We start from the raw sequence: 22,627 nt of genomic DNA, 5'->3' as shown, positions 1-22,627 counted from the left end.
TGAAGAGAAAAGGATAGACCGTCTTTCTCTTTGAATTTTCTTCTTTTTATGTTTTATTTAGGCTTATATTAAGAGCTTTCCTCGGGGGGCTCTGGGAAAGTGAGCACCTTATTTTCTGACATTTTACTGACTAAACAAAGATGCATTTTTCAGAACAAAATAATCATAATCTGCAAAGAAAATAACCGTTTGTTTGTAGTTGTTGTTTTTTTTACATGTTGTGGTGTGTTTGTGATTCAGTGTGTGTGTGTGGCAACGACAATAAGACAGAAAAAAGAAGAAACAACGACAAGACAGAAGGGAAGTCACTTAAAACTGTTGATCTAAAAATGTGATTCAATATCACAATGTTTTATTCAACTAAGATTCACCAAAAGCTCTGGAGTAAAGAGAGTTTCTCCCGTTGCTTATAAATAAAACATTTTCCTTTACACAACTGGTTCATTTTAAATTTTGTGATATAAATGATATTGACTTAACAAGGAGAGCAAGCTGGTTTACGTTTGTATTTAGCTTTTCTAAGTTTTATGGATTTTAGTCTTACCATCTTACAAGTGGTATGAAATACAAGCATACAGAACAATGTAATAGAAGAAGGGAATTAAAAATATCCCACGAGATAAGAAAAAAGTCAAAGATATACTTATGAGTAAGGAGAAAAAACTGCTTTCCCACACAAGCACAGGACACCACAGGACACTTTCTTTTTTAAAAAAAATTGGGATTATTTTACATAAACCTCACTAACATTTTAAAGTTTATTTCATAATGTTTTAAATGTTTTTAATATGCAGTCCTCTTCACTGTCATTAACAGAACGGGCTGTGAATGACTGTCATCTCTTAATACCTGAATATAGAGAAAAAAACCACAAACACGATAAGGATTAATGGCACACACGAGGAATATCAAATAAACGTTTGTTACATGAAACATGATACTTACGTTGACATGTGACAACCTGACACGTGGGCGTAGTTGCCATCGTAGCGGATATCACAGCGCACAATGTTGTTACTGTAGTCACTTTCTGGGACCTGATATTGTGGATTTACACTGACCTGTGGAGAACAACAAAATGTAGTGTACATACAAAAATATTATATACATACAACAAAATATGAATATAAGAAAAAGGAATCAATAACACAGCACGAAAATAAACAGTAAAGACTCGATGATTACTTCCATCTTACTCTCTTAAACGTCTCATCTGGTACAAACCTTGAGGATATAGGATCCAGGTTTCACATCTGTTATGTCAATCCACTGGCAGTCGATGTCTGCGTTGTAGGTATCATAACATCCTGGGCTCAGGCCCTGCACATTGGACAAAATCCATATAAAGCCTTTTACAGACAGACTTCCTCAAGACTTGTTTTTACAACAATATAATATGTAATGTTAAGAATAAAAGTATTATCATAAAAAGAACAGTGATTTATTGTATTTATGTTTGTATCTGAGTGGATAAACCAACAAAAAGAGGTGGTGAGAGAAAAAAAAAAGGACAGGATGGAAAAAGAATTAATGTCGTAAACAACTGATCGCGGACTTTCGGGCAGGTGGGTTCATCTCGCAGGAGCAATGGAAAAAATCGTTAATCCCCATCACCACTGGCTCATGCAAAAAGGAAATACTGAAGCTGTTCTCTGAAGGACTGCTCCTTCGGTAAAAGAGCACTTGTTTTTCTGCTTTTAAAGGGTGTATGAACCAAAATCCTTCAACCAGGACATTCAGTGGAAAGCAGTTAAGTAAAGTCATTATCGTCCATCTTGGTCTTAACACAAAATCATTGCAGTGCAGCGTGTGCACTTATATCTGTCAAGGTGAACTGGCTTTTGTTCAGCAACAACAATATTTCACAGATGACATTTTGACAGTTCACAGTAGAGACAGAAAAGCATTCATAATGGTTTGATTCAGAACTACCGGGAGTTTTACATTGTTGCTGCTCAAGCTAACATGAGCTAACTGGCTAAATTTGGTAGCAGCTGCTGAGCTTGCTTGCTTGAAATGGTCCAGCACGTAACACCCTGTAAAAACAATCTGCTGGTGAGGTTTTTGTTCAGCAGTGAGCCTGAGAGGTGCTGGTTGGCATGTAGTGTTACCACTGGAGAAAGCCAGGCTAACTGTTTCCAGTCTAAGTGCTGAGCTCAGCTAAATTGACAGACATGAGTGGTAGATATCATCTCATCTACTCTCCGCCGGAAAGCAAATAAGCCTATTTCCCAAAAATGTCGAACATTTGCTTTACAGGTCTACTGTAGGATTTAGAGGCATATAGCGGTGGGGTTGCGGAATACAACCAACTGGACACCCCTCGTCTCATGCTCATGCTCATCCTCGTCTTGCGTTTGTTGGTCCGAGGCTACTGTAGGAACATGCCTGAAAATAGCTGCCTGCTATGTGAGGAAGATGAGAGCAGTGAGACTGAACCAAAACAAAGAGCTGAAAGAAGCTAAAATGCAAAGCTGATGAGAGCTCCAGAATCAGGAGCTCACCATGAGCGACCCCTTTCACATATAGGCAGTCACGTGATCTATTGTTAATATACTTTCTTTTCTGAAAGCAGCTTTAAAGAGAATAACAACAACATTTCAACAGTTAACTATGAGACCTGGGTATGTGCAGTGCAGGCAAATCTCCTGTAGTAGCCATAGTCACAGGAAGTGTCCTCCAGGCAGAAGCTGGCCTTGTGTCCCTCAGCCACCGAGTGGTGGGTGTTGGCATCCAGCAGCTCGTAGTGGCTGAACTCATCCATGCTGTGGAAGTGCCTGTGGATCAGATGCAACAGTGTTCAACAACATTTTTAATCCGAACCCAGTGAGTTCCACATCAACCAGGCGCCGTCTGTCATGATGAGACCGGCCAGGGACTGTTTTTGTTCCTGAGCACTGATTCACATTTAAGTACATGTTGTTGGACATTTCTCGATGTTCAGACGGCAGCAGGTCACTGTGGCTGAAAATATCACAGGTGTGTATTTTATTCAGTATGAACATGTAGAACTGTAGTGAATCTGAATCTGAATAAGCCAGAAATAGATTTAGGTAACTTTAAAAACATCCATACAGTCTACAGCAACAGTTGATTGGATCTCAGCCAAATGTGCTCCATATTTGGGATTAGCACAGTGGACTGGTTGTCTCACAGCATAACTATGGACTGAGGTAGTTTCTGTACAATCAAGGAAAACTAGGCTGTTTTCCAAAAACTCAGTAAAGGCACAAAAATAGCTGCGGTTTTCCTTTTTGGCTTATTATCCTTAACCCACACAACTTTATTTTACAGTGTCTGGCTTTGCAGTTGTAAATTAACTGAATTTAAAGGTCGTGTGAAGTTCAGTCACATCACATCTTTTGTGATCCCAGAGCGGGTTTTAAGTTTTTACGCTGGGACTCTAAAAGTAGTAAAAAATCTTGGAAAGCCTGAAAATACAAATAAAACTTGTGTTCAGACGTCAATCCTCATATCAAAAGTGATAAAACAGCCAGGGAAAACGATCAAGCAGCCAAAAGTAACACAACTGTGGTTCAACAGGGGGTGCCATACCACAACTACACACTGGAAAAGACAATAGAGAGAAACAATTGGTTGCTTATATTTGTAACTGGTTAACAAAACAACAACACATATCTGAGTTACAAAATGTGAAGAAAATGTTCTCCATAATCAGAGAAGGATAGTCCACATCTGGTTTACGTGTTCATGCATGAAAACGTTACAAAAATGACTTTAATCGATGCCAGTATGTCAGCCGGTGAGAACAGATGAGTCACGGGAACAGCCACAAGTCACAGAGACTCCCGAGATGGTGAGGTGGACAGCACTGACATGACATTATACTCACTGGTGACAGCTGTGCCACTCCCAGGAGTAACGTGGCCTGTTGGGGAGGAAGTCTGCCGTCCCCTGGTTCTTGACTCTTTGAGGGAACCTCAGCAGCATACGGGTGTCATAGTCTCTAATATCGGATCTATAGGCTGTGCTGCAAGCACAAAAAAGAAGAGAGTAAATTTGCAGAAAAACAAACAAAAAAACACGAGTAATTTCTGGACATAACTACGTCATTGAGATTGTTTTTCCCGCTACATCCCCTCCTCTGAGCGGAGCAGACTTTCGGTGTCTGAGTGAAGGCTGCCTGTGTGTAAATGGTGGGTGGAAAAATAGTTTGAAGGCACGTGGTTGTTTGGGTTAGTTTTCGATAATGTGTTTACCATTCGTGCTTTCTCCCCTCGGACAGACTGTGATTAAACTTTACAGAAGTCCTCCGCTCCACCCCTCTCCACCATCAGTGGCAGGATTCGGTTAATTTTACCTCATGGTTCCACTGGGCAGCCCTCACCCACAAACACTTTTAGCTGGTTGTTATGGCTCAAAGCTCTCTGAATCACACTGAGACTTGGCTGCAGACCCTGCTTTTTTTTTTTTTTTTTCTTTCTCCATGTGGATAAGTTCTGACAGCGGCCTACCTTGACAAACAGTTCTCCTCAGCTGCACATCTCAGGTTGTACATTGGGACTCTCTGGGCATATGCAGCGGCTTGAATGTAGTATGGGTCAGGCACGAGATCAGGCAGACCTAAAACAACAAAACAACATTAGAGGACTGATAATAGCTAAAAATGACAGTAAGTGAAGTTAATAGATAAACACTTTTGCGGATGACAAATAGATGTACGTATGCAGGAATTAATAGTCAGATGGAGACAAGATAGTAAGTTAGGGCTGGACAGTATGTAAGGGATAAAGCCTGAGTATGTGTCGTCATCCATTCATTTCTCAAAGTGCATTATCCCACTTATACCTGTTGCATCGCCTCATGCCTCCTGTGTCTCGACCAAAAGGCTGCACTTGAACACACCACAAAGCCAACGTTGAACAAGCTCGTACATTCTGCGCCTGCGTGAGAGGAAATACCTCTCTGCAGATACACGAACTGTTGTTCTGATTAAGCAGCATTTGACACCACTCCTGCTAATATACAGTAGCTGCTTCTAATGGAGAACATGTCTGAGGCTTTTCACATCACTTTATTTAATTGCATCGCAATTACAATCTAATTACATCACTGTACCTAAAGTTACAGTGATGTAATTTTCTAAACTTACCACTTCTGACTCTGCTTTCTGTTCTTGCTGCGTTTCAATGTGGTGACAAGGAAACATGGAACGGCAGCGCCAGCTGGTATCAAGGAGGCAAAGAGGAGACTGGCAGTGGTGATTCAAGAGTCTGTTGAGGCCAGAATTTGTAGGGGTGGGCCCTCCAACCAGTGTTTTATCACCATTATGTTTAAAGAAATGTACGAAATCCAAAAAGAGTTTTTATTTCCAATGTTCACATTATTAATTTCCAAATATAAATAACATTAAAAACCACTAAACAACTTTAATGTTGTCATCATCACATAAAGCATTAATTTTGAGTTTTGGTTTTGTGACTTTATAGGAGGTTTATGGTTGTCATCGCAAAATGTGTCAATATGAGTGGCCATCGGGGGTTTTTCCCAAATTTCTTTGGGGGCCCCAAGATACAGCTGTAACGTCCTCTCCACCTCCAGAGGGCTCGCAACTGTCAGTGACCACAGTGAATGTGAGAAGAATCCTGCTGACAGTGAGTCTGAATAAGGCTGCTGGTCCAGATAATATACCCTGCCATGTACTGACACAAGTGCCAGTCAGCTAGCTTTAACATCTCGCTCTCACAGGAGACCGTTCCCTCCTGCCTCAAGACAGCCATCATCATCCCTGCACCTACAAAGTCTGCTGTGTCGAGTCTAAATGCCGGCAACTCTGTGGCACCTACAGAAGCGCTTGGAGAAACTGGTACAGCGCCTCAAAGACAACAACCCTGCCAACTTGGACCCTCACTAGTATCCAATCAGAACCAACAGACCCACAGAGGATGCCATATCTACTGCCCTCCACTCAGTCTTCACACACCAGGACAATAAGAACATCTACATCAGAACTTATTTAATATGATCTCCTCCTTGAAGCTGATTGGAAAACTTAACACTTCCTCACAAGTACACCCCAGACATTTCAGATTGGCAGTCACACCTCCTCTACATTAGTCAGCACCGGGCTGCGCTACTCCTCAGTTCATCCTCCACACTCCGCATTTTTGTTTTTTTTCTCTTATGTAGCATGAAGGCACTTAAACTCAAGTGTTATGGTCATTAAATCCACATTATTGATGATAATTTATCAAACATGTCATTGTGTTAATATGTTGTAATACCAATAGTCATCCCTACAATATGGATATTACAATATTTCTTCAAAAATAACGCGAAATGTGTTGTTTTTTTCTTTCTGCACCGTTTCAGCATTTATGAAGTGCTTTCCAGATGATTTGAAAATATCGAGATATATATCGGGTACCGCCACATTAAGCCCACATCTCCCAGTCCTGCGAGGTAATTGGATAACTGATTGATTGGCTGATTTCTTCCTTGATAGACCGGAAGCATTTTAGCATCCTAAGCGTTCATATCTACCTCATAAACGACTTCAGATGTTGTTTTGAGAGCACTCTCCACAGCCTTACCGTACTGATGATCCCTCGTGCCGTACCCGGGTCTCGGTCTCGGCCTCGGTCTCTCGTAAACGTCATAATAATTGTAATATGGATTATCGCCATCACTGGACTTGTACGGGTCGTTGTAGGGATCGTCGCCGACCATCATGTCTTGTCTCCTGGGCAGAGGCGGACTGACAGTAACTTTTTCCTGGGTGTCATTGGCTCGGCTGCTCCTCTGCGGCTCCGTGCGCTCACCGGGGCGCTCACGGGGATGCTGGCGGTGCTCGCGCCCTCTCACGAGCCTCTGGAGCGGAGGAGGGAGGCCACCGGGGCTGTGCGCCCTGGACGTCGGCCGGGGAGGCTGCTGCTGCTGCTGCTGCTGCTGACTCGAGGTGTCCTGAGGTCTCGCGTTGGCATCACGGATGATGGTGACAGGTCGCGCCTGCACTTGTTCCTGAGGTGCGCCCCTGCGCCTCGGCGGCTGATACTCCGAGCCCTGGCTCAAAATGCTAAAAATCTTGCCGTTGTGCGACCACTGTAGCGTCTGCCGGAGAGCCGCTCTTTGGTTATCTCCCTGTTGTGTCCCCGGGCTCCTTTGAGATTGGGCAACTTGCAGGATGAAGACAAAAAAATAGACGCACGCATATGCGTAAAGTGGCGTGCCAAATATGCGTAACCCCATTATGAACTCAATTAAAGGAGCTTAAATGTGACAAATCGGATATATCAAATGAGCCGGGGTCGCCACTTGTCTTAAATTTAGAAATCCCTCATCTCTGTTTGAAGGATACTCAGTGAGCAGAGGAGAAAAGCTAAGTTTGAATGTATCCGTGTAAACTCATATCGCTCTGCTCCTGCAGCCTGCAGTGAGATGATGGTGAGGAGGAGGAGGAGGAGTTCAGCATTTGGAGTTTCTGAATCTGTTACACAAGTGTGGTGCTGCTGCTCATATAACCACTGGATGGATACGTGATGTCTGATCATGCCCAACCAAGTGTGTTTGATAACTGCTCCGTCTGGCCCTCTGGAGAAAGTTCATGTGTGTTAGTAACCAACAGTGAAAGTTACTTTCTTCATCACTAAGAGGGGAAACAGATGCGTATTTTGAGTCATAACACAAACACAGAAACAGATGTAAAATGTCTTGTGAAATCCATCCCACTTAGTTATGATAGCATATAAATGATATGACCCATTTCCCAGAACCTACTGTATATTATCTCTATTTTTCCCTTCTCTGCCAGATCAACAACTTGTCATGATAAATAGCTTTTTCCCTGACTGTGGGATGAACTCCCAACCAAATTGCAACACTCTCTGCCAAACGTCTGCGCGCTCCACTTTCTCATAGGAGGATCTCAGAAACCTAAACATGACTCGTTGATGGCCCTGCAACATTTTCAGCTCTTTCTTGGAAACCCACAAACACCCCTCCGCCCCGGCCGCGCCTCAGTCCTGCATGTCTGTGCTGGAGCTTTGCTGACAACGTGAATGCTTCATCACATGCATCGCACAGTAATCTTCTATAAGGTCATAATTAGTCTATTCTGAGCAATAAACACGATGAGGCTGTGGTGACACTTGTAGGATAGATGCGTTACCCTGTCTGGTGGCAGACTGGTGACCCCCACGCTCCTCTGCTGATAAGTCATTTGCTGCAGCTCAGTCAAATCATTGCCCTGCTGTTAACACCAGAGGTATAATGCATAGCTTGGGAAACGTAATGTAAGGTCTTCATTTTTTTTTTCTGCGGAGCAAAAGCAGGAAATTCTATCTCGCATCTACACAACTGACCGCAGGACAGCTGCTGCGAAACCACAGCAAGCGGTCAGAACAGTTTCTAAATCACAAAGCTTTAGGAGAGCTATTGGCTTGAAAGCAACACATTTGGACAAGCAATTATGAGCTCTTATGTATCTTTAAAAACCAAGTTGTCCACAGGCAACAAATTATCTGCTTCAAATGGTACGTGGCTGCATTTATATGACAGTGCCGCATGCCATTTTCTTACCAGTGGAGTTGTTTAGGAAGAGGAGGATGGCGGTCTTGCCTTACAAACTCTAAGTTGTTATCTTAAAACTTCCGATTGTGATGTTTTGCACAGCATGTGAATGAGCGAGCGTCTACAATCACTAGAATTGCTGTGTCATTGACTAGAAACATGAAAAAAAGGATGTAATACGAGTAATTTGTGTTGTGCTTTTTTAAGCAGTCCTTTATTTATCCAGACCAGTAGTTTCTCTTCCAGGTCAGTCTTGTTTACACTCACACATCTACACCTGTATAACAATATTCTGACCAGCCACGGGGTTAATGGGCCTTGCTCAGGGCACCCCGATGGTTTTAATGAGCTCTGTTTCTTTACTTTTTGCTGATTAAATCTAACAGCTCTGTCAGTTCTACGACTAGGGTTGCCAAGTCCGCTTATTATAAGCAACCCTGGGCTTGTTTTTCAGTAAAGTCGCATACAAATATTGGTAGTTGCGGGTTGTGGTTCTTTGGGGTCGTGCCCATGTCTCCTGTCTGTCCTGTCTAATAAAGCGAAAATGCCTGTCCTGATGCATCGACAACCCCGTTCCCACCATCCCTCCACTGCCCCATACACGACACAGACACGAGTGACATTTCAAAGAAAAATAACGCCATTATTGGAGTTTTTTAGGTAGTTGGCTTACAATGCCAGGGACGAAGCAGGTGAAGTACGGAGATAAATACAACAAAGACTTGGAGGAAGACACTACACATCGTTCAGATCTTCTTCAACAATCCAGTTATTAGCCAACTTGATAAGGGAAGTGTAATGATAATATTAAAATCCCTAGTATTGGGTCGTATTACTTTGTTACTGTTAAAAGTGATATATCACTGTAACCCCAACAATCTTCACGCGGTCCGTTTATTATGTGCAAATTATTATTTTTTTTTTTTGTTGGCCAGTTGATTTCTTCAAGTTCCTTAGAGTTAAAGAGAAAATAATTTCCAGTATTTTTTAAAATTAATTCTTAAAAGCTGATCAAGTGGCCTCTCTCTTTCTCACATTAGGTTAAACCATCTGTTTGTTTGTTTGTTTGTTTATTTTAAAGCCAGGTCACTTCTTGTTTCTTCCACCAGATCTGGCAACATTGTCTACGACTCAACAGGCGACCGTCTGGTCACAAGCCTGCCTCTCTCACGTAAAGCAATGGACTATATCACACAGCGGCCATTTTCCTCCGACATCACGCCCAGGGTGGGAAGCTTAATGTCGTACTGCTTTGTCCCATGTTGCAAATCGTATAAATGTGGGGAATCTGACAAATCGTTACCATTTCACCGCTTCCCAATTGATCATTAACTGAACAGACAACAGTTAGTGAAAATCCAGAGGTACATTGGGCTGTATCTCCAGGTAAGACAACATATTTGATAACCCGTTAAACAACAGCTAACGGTAGCATTCGGCCACTTTCTAGCTAACAAAGCTGTTTGATAGTCTTACACAATACGATAGAAAAAGTGTAAAACAATACTGAAATATGACTTATTCAAGCTTAGAAGTGAAACGCACTGCAATCAAGCTTTACATATTGTGCAGTCGTAGTTTGTTTAGTTTCAGGAAAACATCGTGGTTTGGGTTTCAGTAACTTCGTTACTTCTGTAACCTCAGTTATGAGGTCTTTTCACTTATGTAACGTAACTTAACTACATTAATAGGTTAAACAAATTCACCATTGACTTTTACTTTCACACTGGACACAAACAACGGTCCTGTGCTTGTTTGACCCTGTGCTGACTTACCACTCTTTATACTACGTCGCCTGACTTCGTCCTTTGTTTCTGTAATAGTTATTATGGCCACTAAATAGAGCGGCAATGTCACGCCCCTTCCAGTGGACCACTTGATACTGTTTGTATTTTGCAATTACTTACACATATGATGTAAGTGACGTCACTCAACCACACCCATAGTTGACCTTGTAGAGCCGGTCCCTTACATTAGCCAGCTAACTCTCCTTTCACAGAACTGCGGTTGTCAATATGGTCAGATTTATTGTGATTTTTACCTTTATTAAGCATTTCTGTGCCCGGGTAGCGGCCATGTCGGTGTTGGTGATGTATATTGACCGAGACGATGTAGTTCACTGAGCAGTCTGCACAAGACTAAACTGTATTTTAGTGTCTTTATGACAAACTGCGATTTTCTTGACTGGCAAAATTATCTTTTAAACTGATAAACATCATCATGTGCAATTCATGGCACAATTCAATCGGGATTAAGAATGTATTTGTCTCCCTCCACTGACTCCACTTATTTTCCAAAGTAAGGTCCCATGCGGCAAACTGAAAGGGGAGGGACTTCATCTCTCTATATGTGTTGTAATCAGCTGCTTTCATAATCGACCTATATAGTAGTTTTTCTGATGAGGACAGCCTGTCCAACACACGACTGCAGTGTGGTAAAACCACAGTGTGATGGTGATTTATAAATTAACACCAACATTTATGATCCAAGTGAAAATCCCTTCGGTCCTAACAGTAGCTGAGAAAAGAGATCAAGAGCCCTGAGCAGACTAAAAATACTTTTAAGTCTGAGAATGGGTTGTATTTAATGGTAGAGCACACTGATTAAGTCATGCTGTAAATTGCAGTTAAACCAGTTGTATTGTTTTTGGATGGCAGAGGGCACACATCATCTCGCAGTCACGTGAGGTTTCATTTCAGCTTGTGTAAGCCGTGAGGGCGAATCAGAGCCAAGTGGAGTTATATGAGCTCCTGGAAACGAAGCCTCCCTGCAGACTTGTATGAGTTGTTCATGAGGTAAAGATAAGTGGGAAATGCTCGACACAGACACGGGGTGAGGATGCCAGATGTTCACTAATGTGTGATGTATTTTTCGGGAATAATCAGTTTTTGGGCACTATAAAGTGAAAAGAAGTGAATAAAAGATTTTTCAACTCAGACAAAAAAATTTCCAAACTGAATCACAGCATCAGCACTGAATCAGGCTGTTCCTTTGTTTCCTGTTTTGTCTTCAGAGATGCCCTGTAGCACAATGGATTTTGTTTCCAGCATAAAACAGCTGATGCACTTCTTGATGATTGCGTTTGTGTTTCGGGGATGACTAACACACACTCTTGTGATTCTGCATACCAACGGTTCCTCTAGAGAGTGAAAACTATGTGTTCCTGTATTGCCTCTTCTCTCTTCTCTGGAAAACCAGACAGGCAGTCAGAACCAGCTGTACTGGGTCACTGATGTTTTTTTGCTCGTAATTCATTGAACTTTCTCCCGGGTGCAGAGTACTTTTTCTCTCCAGCGAGGGCAGCACAGTGTTCCCCTCACACAGATCGCAGACACATCTGCAAGGAATTAGCCGAGTTCTTTTGTCCACGTTGCTGGAATTCACCCCCGTTCCTGATTTTTTTTTTTTTGGGCACTCAATTGAGCTAGAAGAATTTGAATAAATCAGCATCTGAGTTGCAGAATAAGGAGCAAAAAACAATTCCTGCACGAGACTCGTCACTGAGTAAAGAGGGGAAAAAAAAGAGGTCTCCATCCTTTCATGATGCTTAATTTACCGTAAAACCAACACCAATTATTGAGTGCCATCAGTGAATCAACATCTGGTGGACATTTGGCAATTTGCTGGAGACGTGAGACCTACATTTAAGCGTTTACAGCAGCCAGGGCAGATAGATATTTCATTGAATATGCCTTCATGAGAATGTTGCTGCAACTTTGGTGGTTTTGTTTTCTCAAAAAAATCCTTAAAAACCTGCCGAAGATCCAGCTTCGGGAGTTATAGGTTGACAAGATTAGAAAGGTTTCATTTTTTGCCCATTTGCATTTAAGTATTCACTCTCATGTCCTCACTATGATCTCATCATCACAGGACCACACACACCTCTCAAAACAGTCACGGCAAGGCCTACTTCCTCTAATCTACTCCCAAAACTCTTATATCACATGCCTCTATACTTAAACCCCACAACTTCTATCCCATAACACATCCCTGCGTCTGCTAATCTTCTAGTCGTAGCTTTCCCCTCCACCCAGTTGCAAACAGCAGCCTCTTCAAATAAGGTCAGGTTCAGCTCAGCTCAACGCTCGACGACAGAAACAGACAATTCAAATATTTTCTCCTCTTTCATAAATACTGGGTTTCCATTACTCTTGGAGAGCCGAGTTAGAGCTTGCACCACACACACATAGGGACACACACACACACACACACACACACACACAGAGTCACCACACACACGCACAGTCTGGTGGACTACGTGGCACTCTGCACATGCACTATAGAGTCAACCAGGAGGAGGAGCACTTTATCAAGACACAACCCAGCAAACTTTACATCGGGAGATGAGTCGTGCAGATGTTCTCCTTCTTTTCACTCCCAGGATGTCTACTCATCCCACAGCCGCAGAGATACAGGGAGACATCACCGTTAATTCAGTGATAAAGAGATTTATTTATCTTTAATGTTGTAATAATTTCTTTCAGCAGCGATTTGTATGTGTCTTTATTTGCCAAGACAATAACAGAATAAGCTGGGGGGGGATAACATAAATCACACTAAGGGTCAGTGTTGTTTGGTGGAAGCCTTAAAATTATATTTTCCCATGTGATTTTCAGTCCAATTTAAACCTGCTGTAACTGATTTCAGGCTGTGAACACACTGGGAAATTATCACCATTTAAAGGAATAGTTTCACATTTCGGGAAATATGCTTATTGTCTCAAAAACCACCTTCACGTGTGTCCATTAAACATGGATCCACAGCCAGCAGAGGACAAAGCCTCCCACCTTAAGGAAACAACCAGCCTGGCTCTGTCAGAAAGTAAAAAATCCACCTACCAGCACCTCTAATGCTCACTTAATAACACATTATGTCTACTTACTCAGCACTCCTCTTACTTTCAGGTGATTATACACATGAGAGCATAATTATGAATATTATATTCTCTTTCTGACAATATATATCCCTCTAAATCCTACACGCTCGACCTTTGAATCACAAACTCACTGCTTACCAGCAGCGTCGGCTGGAAATGTTTCTGTTTGTGTGTCATCAGGACAAAATATGGTCCTAACACAGCACACAACTCACACAGAGGCAGTCCTGAGTACTTTGCAAGGTATTTATATTTCTGTGCAAGATACAGTCATGAAACTTCACAGGTGTGTAGTTGAGATCAAAATGAAGGCCAACTTCGAAGATGGCCATGAAGAACACAAACATGTTGACTGGTGTCGGCGCTGGTGTGATCACATTGCAAATTGGTCCCTAGTTAATACTGTAACCTCACAGCAAAAAAGGTTGCCCTGAATCTGAAATGTACATTTCACCACCGTTTCGTCTGCGTGCCTGTCGCAGCATGAACACATGCAGCCCAGGTGGGCTGGAGAATATACATTAAGCTAACCACAGACGCAAATGTCAGTGTGTTAGTTTGTCCATTCTTCCCCCATACTCAGTTCATGATGGGTTTGTTCCAGCCTCCAGACACACTAAATAACTATAATATGGTTAAAATGGTGAAGGCAGCAGTTTGTTAGAAAGTAAACCCATTGCCCTATATCTTATGAATGATATATACTTTTAACTGGTTATGAAACAGTCTCAATTTAATACTGTTGGCTATACGATCTACATACACAAGCAAGAACATTAGCAAGAAGATTGGCTATTTCTGTATAGTTATTATTGTTATTCTTAATGCCCGTCAGCAGGTCAGATTCTGAATTATTAAGGTAGAATTAGTCATAAGATTAAAACTGAGTGCTGAGGATGAGTTGAGTTTCACAGCCTGAGGAAAGCAGCTGCTCTGTCGTCTGTTGGTACAACTCTAAAACAAAGTTTACTTTGTTTCACCATTGTCAACTTTTGTCCAAAGGGGGCCGCCAGAATCAACAAAAATGTAAAGTTCCTCATAGTAGCTTCATGTATTTTATATTATATTTTAAGTCTTTGTCTCTGGTTGTAGTTATAAATTCTTAACTTTGTTTTGTTTAGAAAAAGGACGCTTTAATCAAAAGAGATAAAAGAGGACAACTGTGACTTTGATGGGAATATTATTGTTTTCAGATTAAGCTGGTTCAGTCACTGCATGAATCATTTGTCAATACAAAAAAGAACAATGGCTCCATCTTCAGGATGCACTCAGTACATTAAAATACAAAGGTATTCTGTGACGCAAGTGTCGAAGCTTGCTCTATTTGGTAAAATGATAAATCTAAACAGTGTCTGACCTGCATGATTATTGCCAAACTCAGTGGCGACTCCCATCAGCAGGTGTTCCTCTCTATACCTTTCACCTGTGCGTTTCATGTTGCCTTCAGGCACTAAATAAGACCAATTTAACTGAAAAAAACACATTTTGGGGATTCTTCTCTTTTTGTGATTCAGATAAATCAGAACACATGAACACAATGCTTGCTGTGGCTCAGTTTATTGAATGCAAAATACAACAGAAAACAAGAAAGTTACAGTTGAAACAAGCCTCGCAGACACAAGCACAACATGCAGCATTTTCAAGGTATGCTTCAATTTCATCAGTGCATTAAACATAATAATACTCGTAAATACAACCATCAAAACTAACTACTACATTCTTTTCCCCAATAGAGTGCATGCTGTAACAGAGGTTCATAAACATGGTGCAATTTCATGTTCATAAGGCTGCTTGTTTAAACTATTGAAAATATTTCAGATAAATGTATACGGTTATGTATAATGTATTATAATGTACGTACAGTTGTATGTTGTGCCCCAGTCTAGTCCATAGGCCCAAAAGAAAAAAATAATTATCAATAATAGATATTTGATATGACTTGATTAATGAAAAGTGAAGATAAGTGCAGAGAGATCCTAAAGCAGACAGACCGCTGGTGTATTAGAGGTGGCGGTGCAGTGTTTGTGTCACACATCGTACAGCATGTGTCCTGAGAAGAAGCTCTTGGTGCTCATGCCACTGGACCCGTTGGAGGCCTGCAGCCACACTCTGTCCCCCGTGTTCAGCCTGAGCACCATGTCTCCTGATGACATGTGGCGACCTCCCTGATAAACCTTGAAACTTTGCAGCATTGACTTGCCGTTAAGCCACAGGTCCACACTTCCTCCACTGACGACGGACGAGCACAGGTAGCTGAACTGATAGACACCGGGGATGGTGCACGTAAACACGCCTGTCTCAGTGCTGTAATGGTTCTGTGCGTTGTAGATGACCTGACGGAAATGGAGGATTTTCTCTGAGGATGGGTTTTGCGAGCCCAAGCGGACAGAAAAGGCAGATTGTGAATGTGAGGAGTTGGGGCTGAGTGCGTGCAGTCCAGGTGGGCCAGGGGGTCCTACTCGACCTGCAGACAAACAAAAGTATAGATTTCTACAAAATGCTGTAAAAAAAATTTAAAATCATCATAAATCATCATGTCATCCTGCACAAATAAAATAGTTTTTTAGTTTGGAACCTGTAATATTATCACACATCCGATTTTATTTTTGTGGGGGATACAATGTGTAGCCATCACCTCAGTAATGGTGACAAGCTTAGGCAATCCAAAAAACAGTAAATCAAGAAACCAATATATTACTGTATGTAAGCGAGATCGACAGCTTTTTCAAATCATTCATGTGAATATATTCACGATTATCTCGATTCACCACAATCAACTGTGGTTTTTATCCCGATCCGCACAAACATATTTTAATGTTCCATCCCAATTTAGCACTATAAACAATATACAAATGCTGAACGGACTGTGTATATCATATCTCAATACAGTACCTCGTTGTCCTCGAAGCCTCCTTGGTCCTCGGGGTCCAGCAAATCCGCATCCATATCCTGTATGTGAAGAAGATGTCAAAGTTAAACTAATTTAGCCTGATAGTTTTAGGAATATTTTGAATGTGTTTGAATTAGTAGACCATGAATGGTTTCTCTTAGAGTGGAGACTCCCTTCACCAAAAAGTTAAGACCAACAGGTGTTAAATGATTTGAAAATGCACTTTTTTTTTTAGAAGGTTTAGCTTCTTTGTGCCATTAAAATGTTATTGTCACTTGTTAGTGCTTAAAACCGACCTCTTGTCCATTGACAGCATTACAGCCTGGCCCTGCAAGATCAAACACCACATATAAAGTACCATTTCCAAACAAGTGATTAGAGAAGAAAATACACACACCAGGTTAAACACAGAATGAAAAATGCCCCAACCCCAACCCCTCCCAAGGTCAAAAAGTTTGGTCTAGTAGAGTTTCACCTGAGCAGGAGAGGCTCTCCCTCCAGGCCGACAGGTTCAAGCTTCTGAGTCTGGAGCAGCGGACGAGTCGGTTCCTGTTTGAGACGACGTTGAAAGCATCAGTGGGGATTGATGTGACGCCGGTGTTGTCACAGATGATCCTGGACAGGGTGGCAGAGGACAGAGCGGCTCTCTGCCTCGAGGTGAAGACGCCCGGCCTCTGGTACCACAGCCTGATCATTGCAAAGAGAGAAGAAGGGAAGCAGATTAGAGTCAACAGAGACTATTTGAAATTAATTTGTTTTCTTGATCGTGCAGCTGACATTTGAGGTAAATTATTATTTTAAATAATGCAGTCACAATCATCTCATTCTCAAGGTGTAAACTGATGCTAGAAAAATACTACCAAAGCTTCTGGCTACTACAACACAGACTTCACCTCTTTGCCATATGTCTCCAGAATCCTACGGCTACATTTTAAATACATCCAACTACATACTGACCTGTCACCCTGGCGGATCTTCTGGAACTGTGTTGCAATGAGGCAGGCAAACAGAGGCCCCACACGACCGCCCCGGACCAACGGCTCTGCCACGCCTCCCAGCCAGATGTCGATGTTGTCGGGGGTGCCATAGAGCTCCAGCAGCCTGCGGGCCAGGTCGTTATTGTTCAGGACACGACCGAGCTCTGCCTGGTTCCTGGGCTGAGACAGGCCACAGAACTTGCGCCAAGCATTGTAGCCTAGAGAAGTAAACAACAAGTGAACAAAGAGGGGACGAAGACCATCAATGAATAGATTAAACATTAGAGGGAGAAGTCAAAAGTACCAGGCAATCCGTGATCACGTCCTCTCTGCATGTTAAGGGAGCCCAGGTCCAAAGCCAGATGCTCCACAAATTTGAACAACCTTTCCCTCAGCGCATCCACCATCATGTGATCCTGAACGTTCAGTTTAGCAGGACGTCCGACCAAACCGCGCAGCAGAGGGTCAATGCCACCTGGAGAGGTAAGATACAAATTAGGCTGATAGTTTACGACAGAGTGGCTGATAAGTTGTGACACTTCTCTCCGTTCTGCTCACCCTCGAAGATGACTCTCCAGGGAGTGAAGAAGGCCTTGAACAAGGGGACGCTAGGGAACTGAGGGTGCTCCCTGTAGTTTGCATCCAGACGGGCCAAATTTGGCTGGATGGCCAAGTGGGCAAAGCGATAAGCTGCTGTAGCGAAGACATTGGAGATGCTGGCGTCCACGTTGGGATTGTAGCCGGGGTAACGGCGGAGATATCTGCGTGTGGCATCGTCACCCACAATGTGCGGCAGATAGTCCCTGAACACAAACACCTGAGAGAGACAGAGAAATTTATTTTGTGTAAAAGACAGTGGACTGCATGACAAATGCAACTATAAAACGATGAACACTGACTGGCTCTCAGGTGTAGTTACCTGTGTGTATGCACCCATGATCTTGCGGGCCTCTTGGTAAAGGGTCTCACCGTCCCACTGTGGGTTAATTCTCTTCAGTTGACGTGCCAGGCGGTTATGCTCACGCATAAACATTGTGTGAAGTGACGTCAGAGCAATGTTCTCATCCACGCGGACATCACCTAATGGACAGAAATGTACACATCAAAGAGCTGATGTTGCTGATGGAGTTTATGAGTTATAAAAATGTGCTAATGAATTATTTGTGAAATGCTTTATAGATTAGCAGTAAGACTAATAAGAAGATCATTTGTCATTAGTTACAATGAACTCGCAAGATGACTAACCTGCAATGAAACAGGGAACCTCCCTGGCATTGGTGTCGTTGGTGACTCTTCTGCGGGTGGCGCACATGTTCTCCTCCATCGAGCTGAAGGGCAGCAGTTCACGTCCGTTGTCTCTAAACTCTGTATTGACGCGCAATAGGCCGAAATCATTTGTGAGGTCGCGAAGATTCTGGGCAAGCTTATCCTCAGAGCCGTACACCTGGCTGAGATCCAGGTAGGCTGTCAGGGCATTGATCTGCTCTCTCTTGTTGGCTTCACCGCCGAAATTGTAGGCCGAGAATCCTGTTCCGCAAACAGGGGCGGATCTGAAAGCAGGGATGCAGCTTTCTGGGCCTGTGGGCAAGCGGGGGTCGCCAGGAGGAATCTGTTTGTAGGAAAAGAGAGTCCAGAGGTTATGGCGAGAATATTTTAGTGGAAACATTATCTTGTTTGGTTTTGAGCGTTGACACTGACCGGGATGGGGATGCATGGCTCAGTGTTCTCACAGCTCTCATCACAGTCCAGCCCGTTGCTGAAGGAGCGGATGCTGGGAGAGAAGGGCGTGAAAGTGAGATCGTGGTCGTTCCACTGCCCGAACAAGGTTACCATGTGAGTGAACTCTCTGTCGTTAACCACGTCTGCGTCCCTTGTGCTTAGAATGTTGTTGGATACCTGTCGCACCTGAAAATGGAAAAGAATTGTGCAATTGTCTCATTTTAAATCAGCATTTATGAAGATTAATTGAAGTGAGTTTCTGAGATTTAAAGATCCAAGGTACCAGTGGGAGCAAGAAGTTGTTGAATGTCTGGTTTCTGAAGCCTTTTGGTTCAGAGATGCCGTCGTCGTATTCGGCAGGCAGCCAGCGGGCAAAGGGAGTGTTGGCAGCTCCAAGGCGAGGGTTATTTCTAAAAGCACATAAGAGACGTGCATGTTTGGTAATGCTGCTTGAGAAATACGAGGGAAGTGTACACATCTTCTGCCGTGTTTAGGTGTATTTCACAAGCATAAGCACCACTCAGTCTCTCACACCCGGTTTCCCTTAAACACAGATTGTTTTTTTGGAAAGAAACCATACGATTGCTTTTTCTCTTACACACGTTGGACACTTATTCTGAAAAGCAAGAAGTATAAATGGGAAACCAAATAATGATAACGAAGACACTTAAACTGTTTAAAACTTAGACTGTTAAAAAGTGCCCCTGTTAATTAGGTGTTTTTTTTTAGAAAGGCATTATAATTTGAGGCAATTTGAATATATTAAATGTAAAAGTGTATCTTTTTATGTCCAAGATGGTGTTACACAGACAGAAAATGTGAAATACAGATAAAAACTAAACTTCCATTAAATGGAAAAACATTAAAACAGTTTTATATGAAGCTTAAATGTTTCTCTCACAAGTTGTTGCAGACGCTGGTGATGGTGCGATATCTGTTAAGGTTCGGTGTGGTGCGGCACTGTGGGAGACTGACTCGAGCTGAACATCCACTTATGCTTGAAAGCCTTCTCAGGTCCTCTACAGAGAGCAAATCTGAAAAATGTAAAAGACACACGACACATCTGAGTCACAATGTTTGTGCATGTCTGTTAACTGTACATGTCTAGTTGTTAATTACAGCCTTGAAGCGCTCCACTATGCCCACATTACGCAACAGTAAACCTTAGACCCTCATCCAGGACCAGGAAGAGTTGTCACAAAAAACAATGTGAGCTTTGTGTGTGTGTATCTGTTGTCTTTGTTTAGGCACTGCATGTCTGACCTGTTGCGTTGAGTGAGCGTTTGTGCACGCGATGCACCCTTTCATGCAGCAGACGGAGGGTTTGTGCCATGTAGTCTGCAGATCTTACAGCTGAGCGAGTGTCAGCCCGAGGCTGCTTCAATAGACGGAGAGCATCATGAGGACTCACCACATCCTTGCGGACTCGTCTCAGACTCCTGGAGGAGAAAAAGACTGTTAAATATTTAAGTCCAAATTGTCGTCTTTTTGTGGAGGTTCTGTGGTTATTATAATGAATGGCTTTCGCGAACATTATTCTCAGTGAATTTGAAATATAATCTATCATATTATAAAATAACTCAAAAGATGAACTCACTCTTCTCTGGAGTATTTGTACGCATCATCCACAAGTTTCTTTGCCTCTTCAAAACAGGTTTGAAGGAGAGGACTGCCCAAATATTCTCCTGCAAAGAAACAACACACTCATTCAAACTGTTCATCTAAATGATTTTAAACTTCACCAGTGATGTAACACAGGGAAATTCAGGTGTAAAAGGGAATTAGAAAAAAAGAATAGTGCCCGCAGTGTGAAGGCTGTAGCCTACCTGCTGGTGTGGAGTGAGCGGGCACCAAGCTGATGCCCAGCATAAGAAGGACAGAGAGAATCATCTCTAAAATAAATAGATAAAAATCAGTTTAAAAACAAAATTCATTGTATTGTTGTTATATATATTAATATACATATATATTGTTGTCAAAAGGCATTCAGAAAAAATATTTTCAAGCACTCTGTAACAAAAAATATCTAAGCATTTAAGATAAAAAGGAAAAAAACAATGCTGTTACCTGTGTCAGTGAAGGTAGCTGTGAAGATTTCAGATGCTCTTGGAGATCTTGAGATAGTGATGTTGTGTCAGACATCGGGTCCCTCCTTATATTCAGTCCGCTGAGGCCTCGCCCCCGGGGTTGTCCAGATGAGGCTACAGTAAAAGAACAGTTCCTTCTTCCTTCTATCGGCGCTCAAGGAAATCCTCCATTTTTATCAGTTATTGTTTCTGGTCAAGTGAATTTATGTTCTTATTTGCAAAACCATAGGCTAATAATATGCAGCCTAACAAGTGCTGCTGGCCACCGTAATGATGATGGTATGAATGGTAGCATTATCAGCATTTGTAGTTGGCTCTTTTAGTATTTTATTATCAAGCAATTTGAATAAACAATTTCCATATTCGTTGTCATAATTTTAATGTAGATGTTTTAAAAAATAATAATTTTGTCTACCTTTTGACATACTTCTTGAAAGCAAGATTACTGTGTCAAAATATACACAATGTCCTTTTTTCTTGACATTACTGTAACTGACATAAGTAAATCCAGTATTTTCTTGCTGGAAAAATTGTTTTTACCTACGATTTTTGTTAGAATGTTTTGGGCATTTTATCCGTATAATGATAACTGACAGCAGAGCGATGAAATGATTTGAGTCAGTGTTCGTGATCTCCTTTTTTCACTTATTTACCAATGTTGCGGCTTATGGTCTTCAGTGTTGCCACACAGAAACTGATTAACTTAAGTAAGTTTGTGAAAAGAGGAAGTGATCTACACATTACAAAAATATGGTCGATTGAGGTTACGAGTTCAAATCAGTGTTGTATTAACTAAAGGTGTTGGTCGCAATGTAGGTAAATAAGTAATAGGTTGTATGTGTGAGACATGGTTGTGCAATGAGGAAAAGGAAAGACAGACATACGGTCAACCATAAGTTTACCTTGAGAGTGTACGTGTGTGCTTGGGCGGGGAGACCAATGACTGCTGCATAAACAATGGCTGTCATAGTTGTCACGCAAAATTGTCACCGTTAACAAAACAAGGAAACAAAGGTTTGAGAAAATGCCATCAGCCTGTGAAAGGCCTGACTGATTGTTATTGATAAAAATAATATGTTTAAGAATCTCATTAGTATTGCACACGTGCAGTTCTCAACAGAGAGGATGCAAGATGTCTCACTCCTTCACAACTTCTGTTGCCTCCAGCAAAAAACAATATATCTGATTCAGAATTGTATTGCTTTTTAAAGCAATACACTGCCTTCTGGATGTAGTCCAATCTGCTGCTTTATCCTGTTCCCTGTTTTTCTTTTCTTTTTCATTTCTTTGTGTGTCTCATTCATGATGATGACAAAACACAGAAAAGCCTGCATGTAACCTGCATATACACGCTAATTTTGGTGTAAAAGCGTAGTGTATAGCACTGGATTTAATAATGATGACTCCTACTTCTCTTGTGAATCAGGAGGTGAGAGATTCCTGATCACCCATCCCACTGACTAAATCAACAACAAAAATCAATTCTCCATCTTTTCAACCAAGGGAAGTGTGAAAATTGTCTACAGAAAGTTATTTTGCTAGCTTCCTG

At 42.0% G+C, this 22,627-nt stretch overlaps 2 protein-coding genes across 3 annotated transcripts in view; both read right to left on the bottom strand.

Annotated features, from left to right (window-relative positions):
* Nucleotides 1-318: 318 nt before the first annotated feature.
* The window catches only part of loxa (lysyl oxidase a), a 34,730-nt gene continuing 12,421 nt past the window's right edge, over nucleotides 319-22,627 (bottom strand). The window contains exons 1-7 of one of the 2 annotated variants that reach the window (XM_084382756.1): nucleotides 6,555-7,448; nucleotides 4,476-4,584; nucleotides 3,854-3,991; nucleotides 2,621-2,777; nucleotides 1,225-1,320; nucleotides 946-1,061; nucleotides 319-849 (exon numbers count right to left, since the gene is read on the bottom strand). In XM_084382756.1, the coding sequence (XP_084238882.1) occupies nucleotides 843-849; nucleotides 946-1,061; nucleotides 1,225-1,320; nucleotides 2,621-2,777; nucleotides 3,854-3,991; nucleotides 4,476-4,584; nucleotides 6,555-7,209 (1,278 nt within the window). In that variant the 5' untranslated portion in view covers nucleotides 7,210-7,448 and the 3' untranslated portion in view covers nucleotides 319-842. Of the gene's footprint in view, nucleotides 850-945; nucleotides 1,062-1,224; nucleotides 1,321-2,620; nucleotides 2,778-3,853; nucleotides 3,992-4,475; nucleotides 4,585-6,554; nucleotides 7,449-22,627 lie in introns of those variants that run through there. The other variant, XM_084382757.1, reaches the window with a different exon arrangement.
* Nucleotides 15,751-22,116, bottom strand: mpx (myeloid-specific peroxidase). Its single transcript, XM_084339744.1, has 16 exons — nucleotides 21,059-22,116; nucleotides 20,818-20,883; nucleotides 20,589-20,676; nucleotides 20,255-20,430; nucleotides 19,893-20,025; nucleotides 19,275-19,401; nucleotides 18,971-19,177; nucleotides 18,518-18,881; nucleotides 18,192-18,352; nucleotides 17,831-18,089; nucleotides 17,577-17,747; nucleotides 17,253-17,490; nucleotides 16,771-16,982; nucleotides 16,592-16,623; nucleotides 16,298-16,354; nucleotides 15,751-15,869 (listed from the first exon to the last, which is right to left on the bottom strand). Exons 2-16 carry the CDS (start codon nucleotides 20,879-20,881, stop codon nucleotides 15,861-15,863), a joined length of 2,298 nt encoding a protein of 765 aa, XP_084195870.1. The 5' UTR covers nucleotides 20,882-20,883; nucleotides 21,059-22,116; the 3' UTR covers nucleotides 15,751-15,860.

The sequence above is a fragment of the Pagrus pagrus genome, assembly GCF_965226575.1.
Source record: "Pagrus pagrus genome assembly, chromosome: 19".
Classification (NCBI taxonomy): domain Eukaryota; kingdom Metazoa; phylum Chordata; class Actinopteri; order Spariformes; family Sparidae; genus Pagrus; species Pagrus pagrus.
This window is presented reverse-complemented; position numbering and strand designations above follow the sequence as displayed.

What these genes read in the sequence shown, in the direction of transcription:
- mpx (XM_084339744.1), bottom strand. Translation starts at nt 20,881, where the DNA reads ATGATTCTCTCTGTCCTTCTTATGCTGGGCATCAGCTTGGTGCCCGCT. An exon ending in AAGATCCGCCAGGGTGACAG is followed by an intron (nt 16,983 to 17,252) that starts GTCAGTATGTAG and finishes TGCAATGATCAG; the next exon opens with GCTGTGGTACCAGAGGCCGG. An exon ending in GGAGAGCCTCTCCTGCTCAG is followed by an intron (nt 16,624 to 16,770) that starts GTGAAACTCTAC and finishes TTGATCTTGCAG; the next exon opens with GGCCAGGCTGTAATGCTGTC.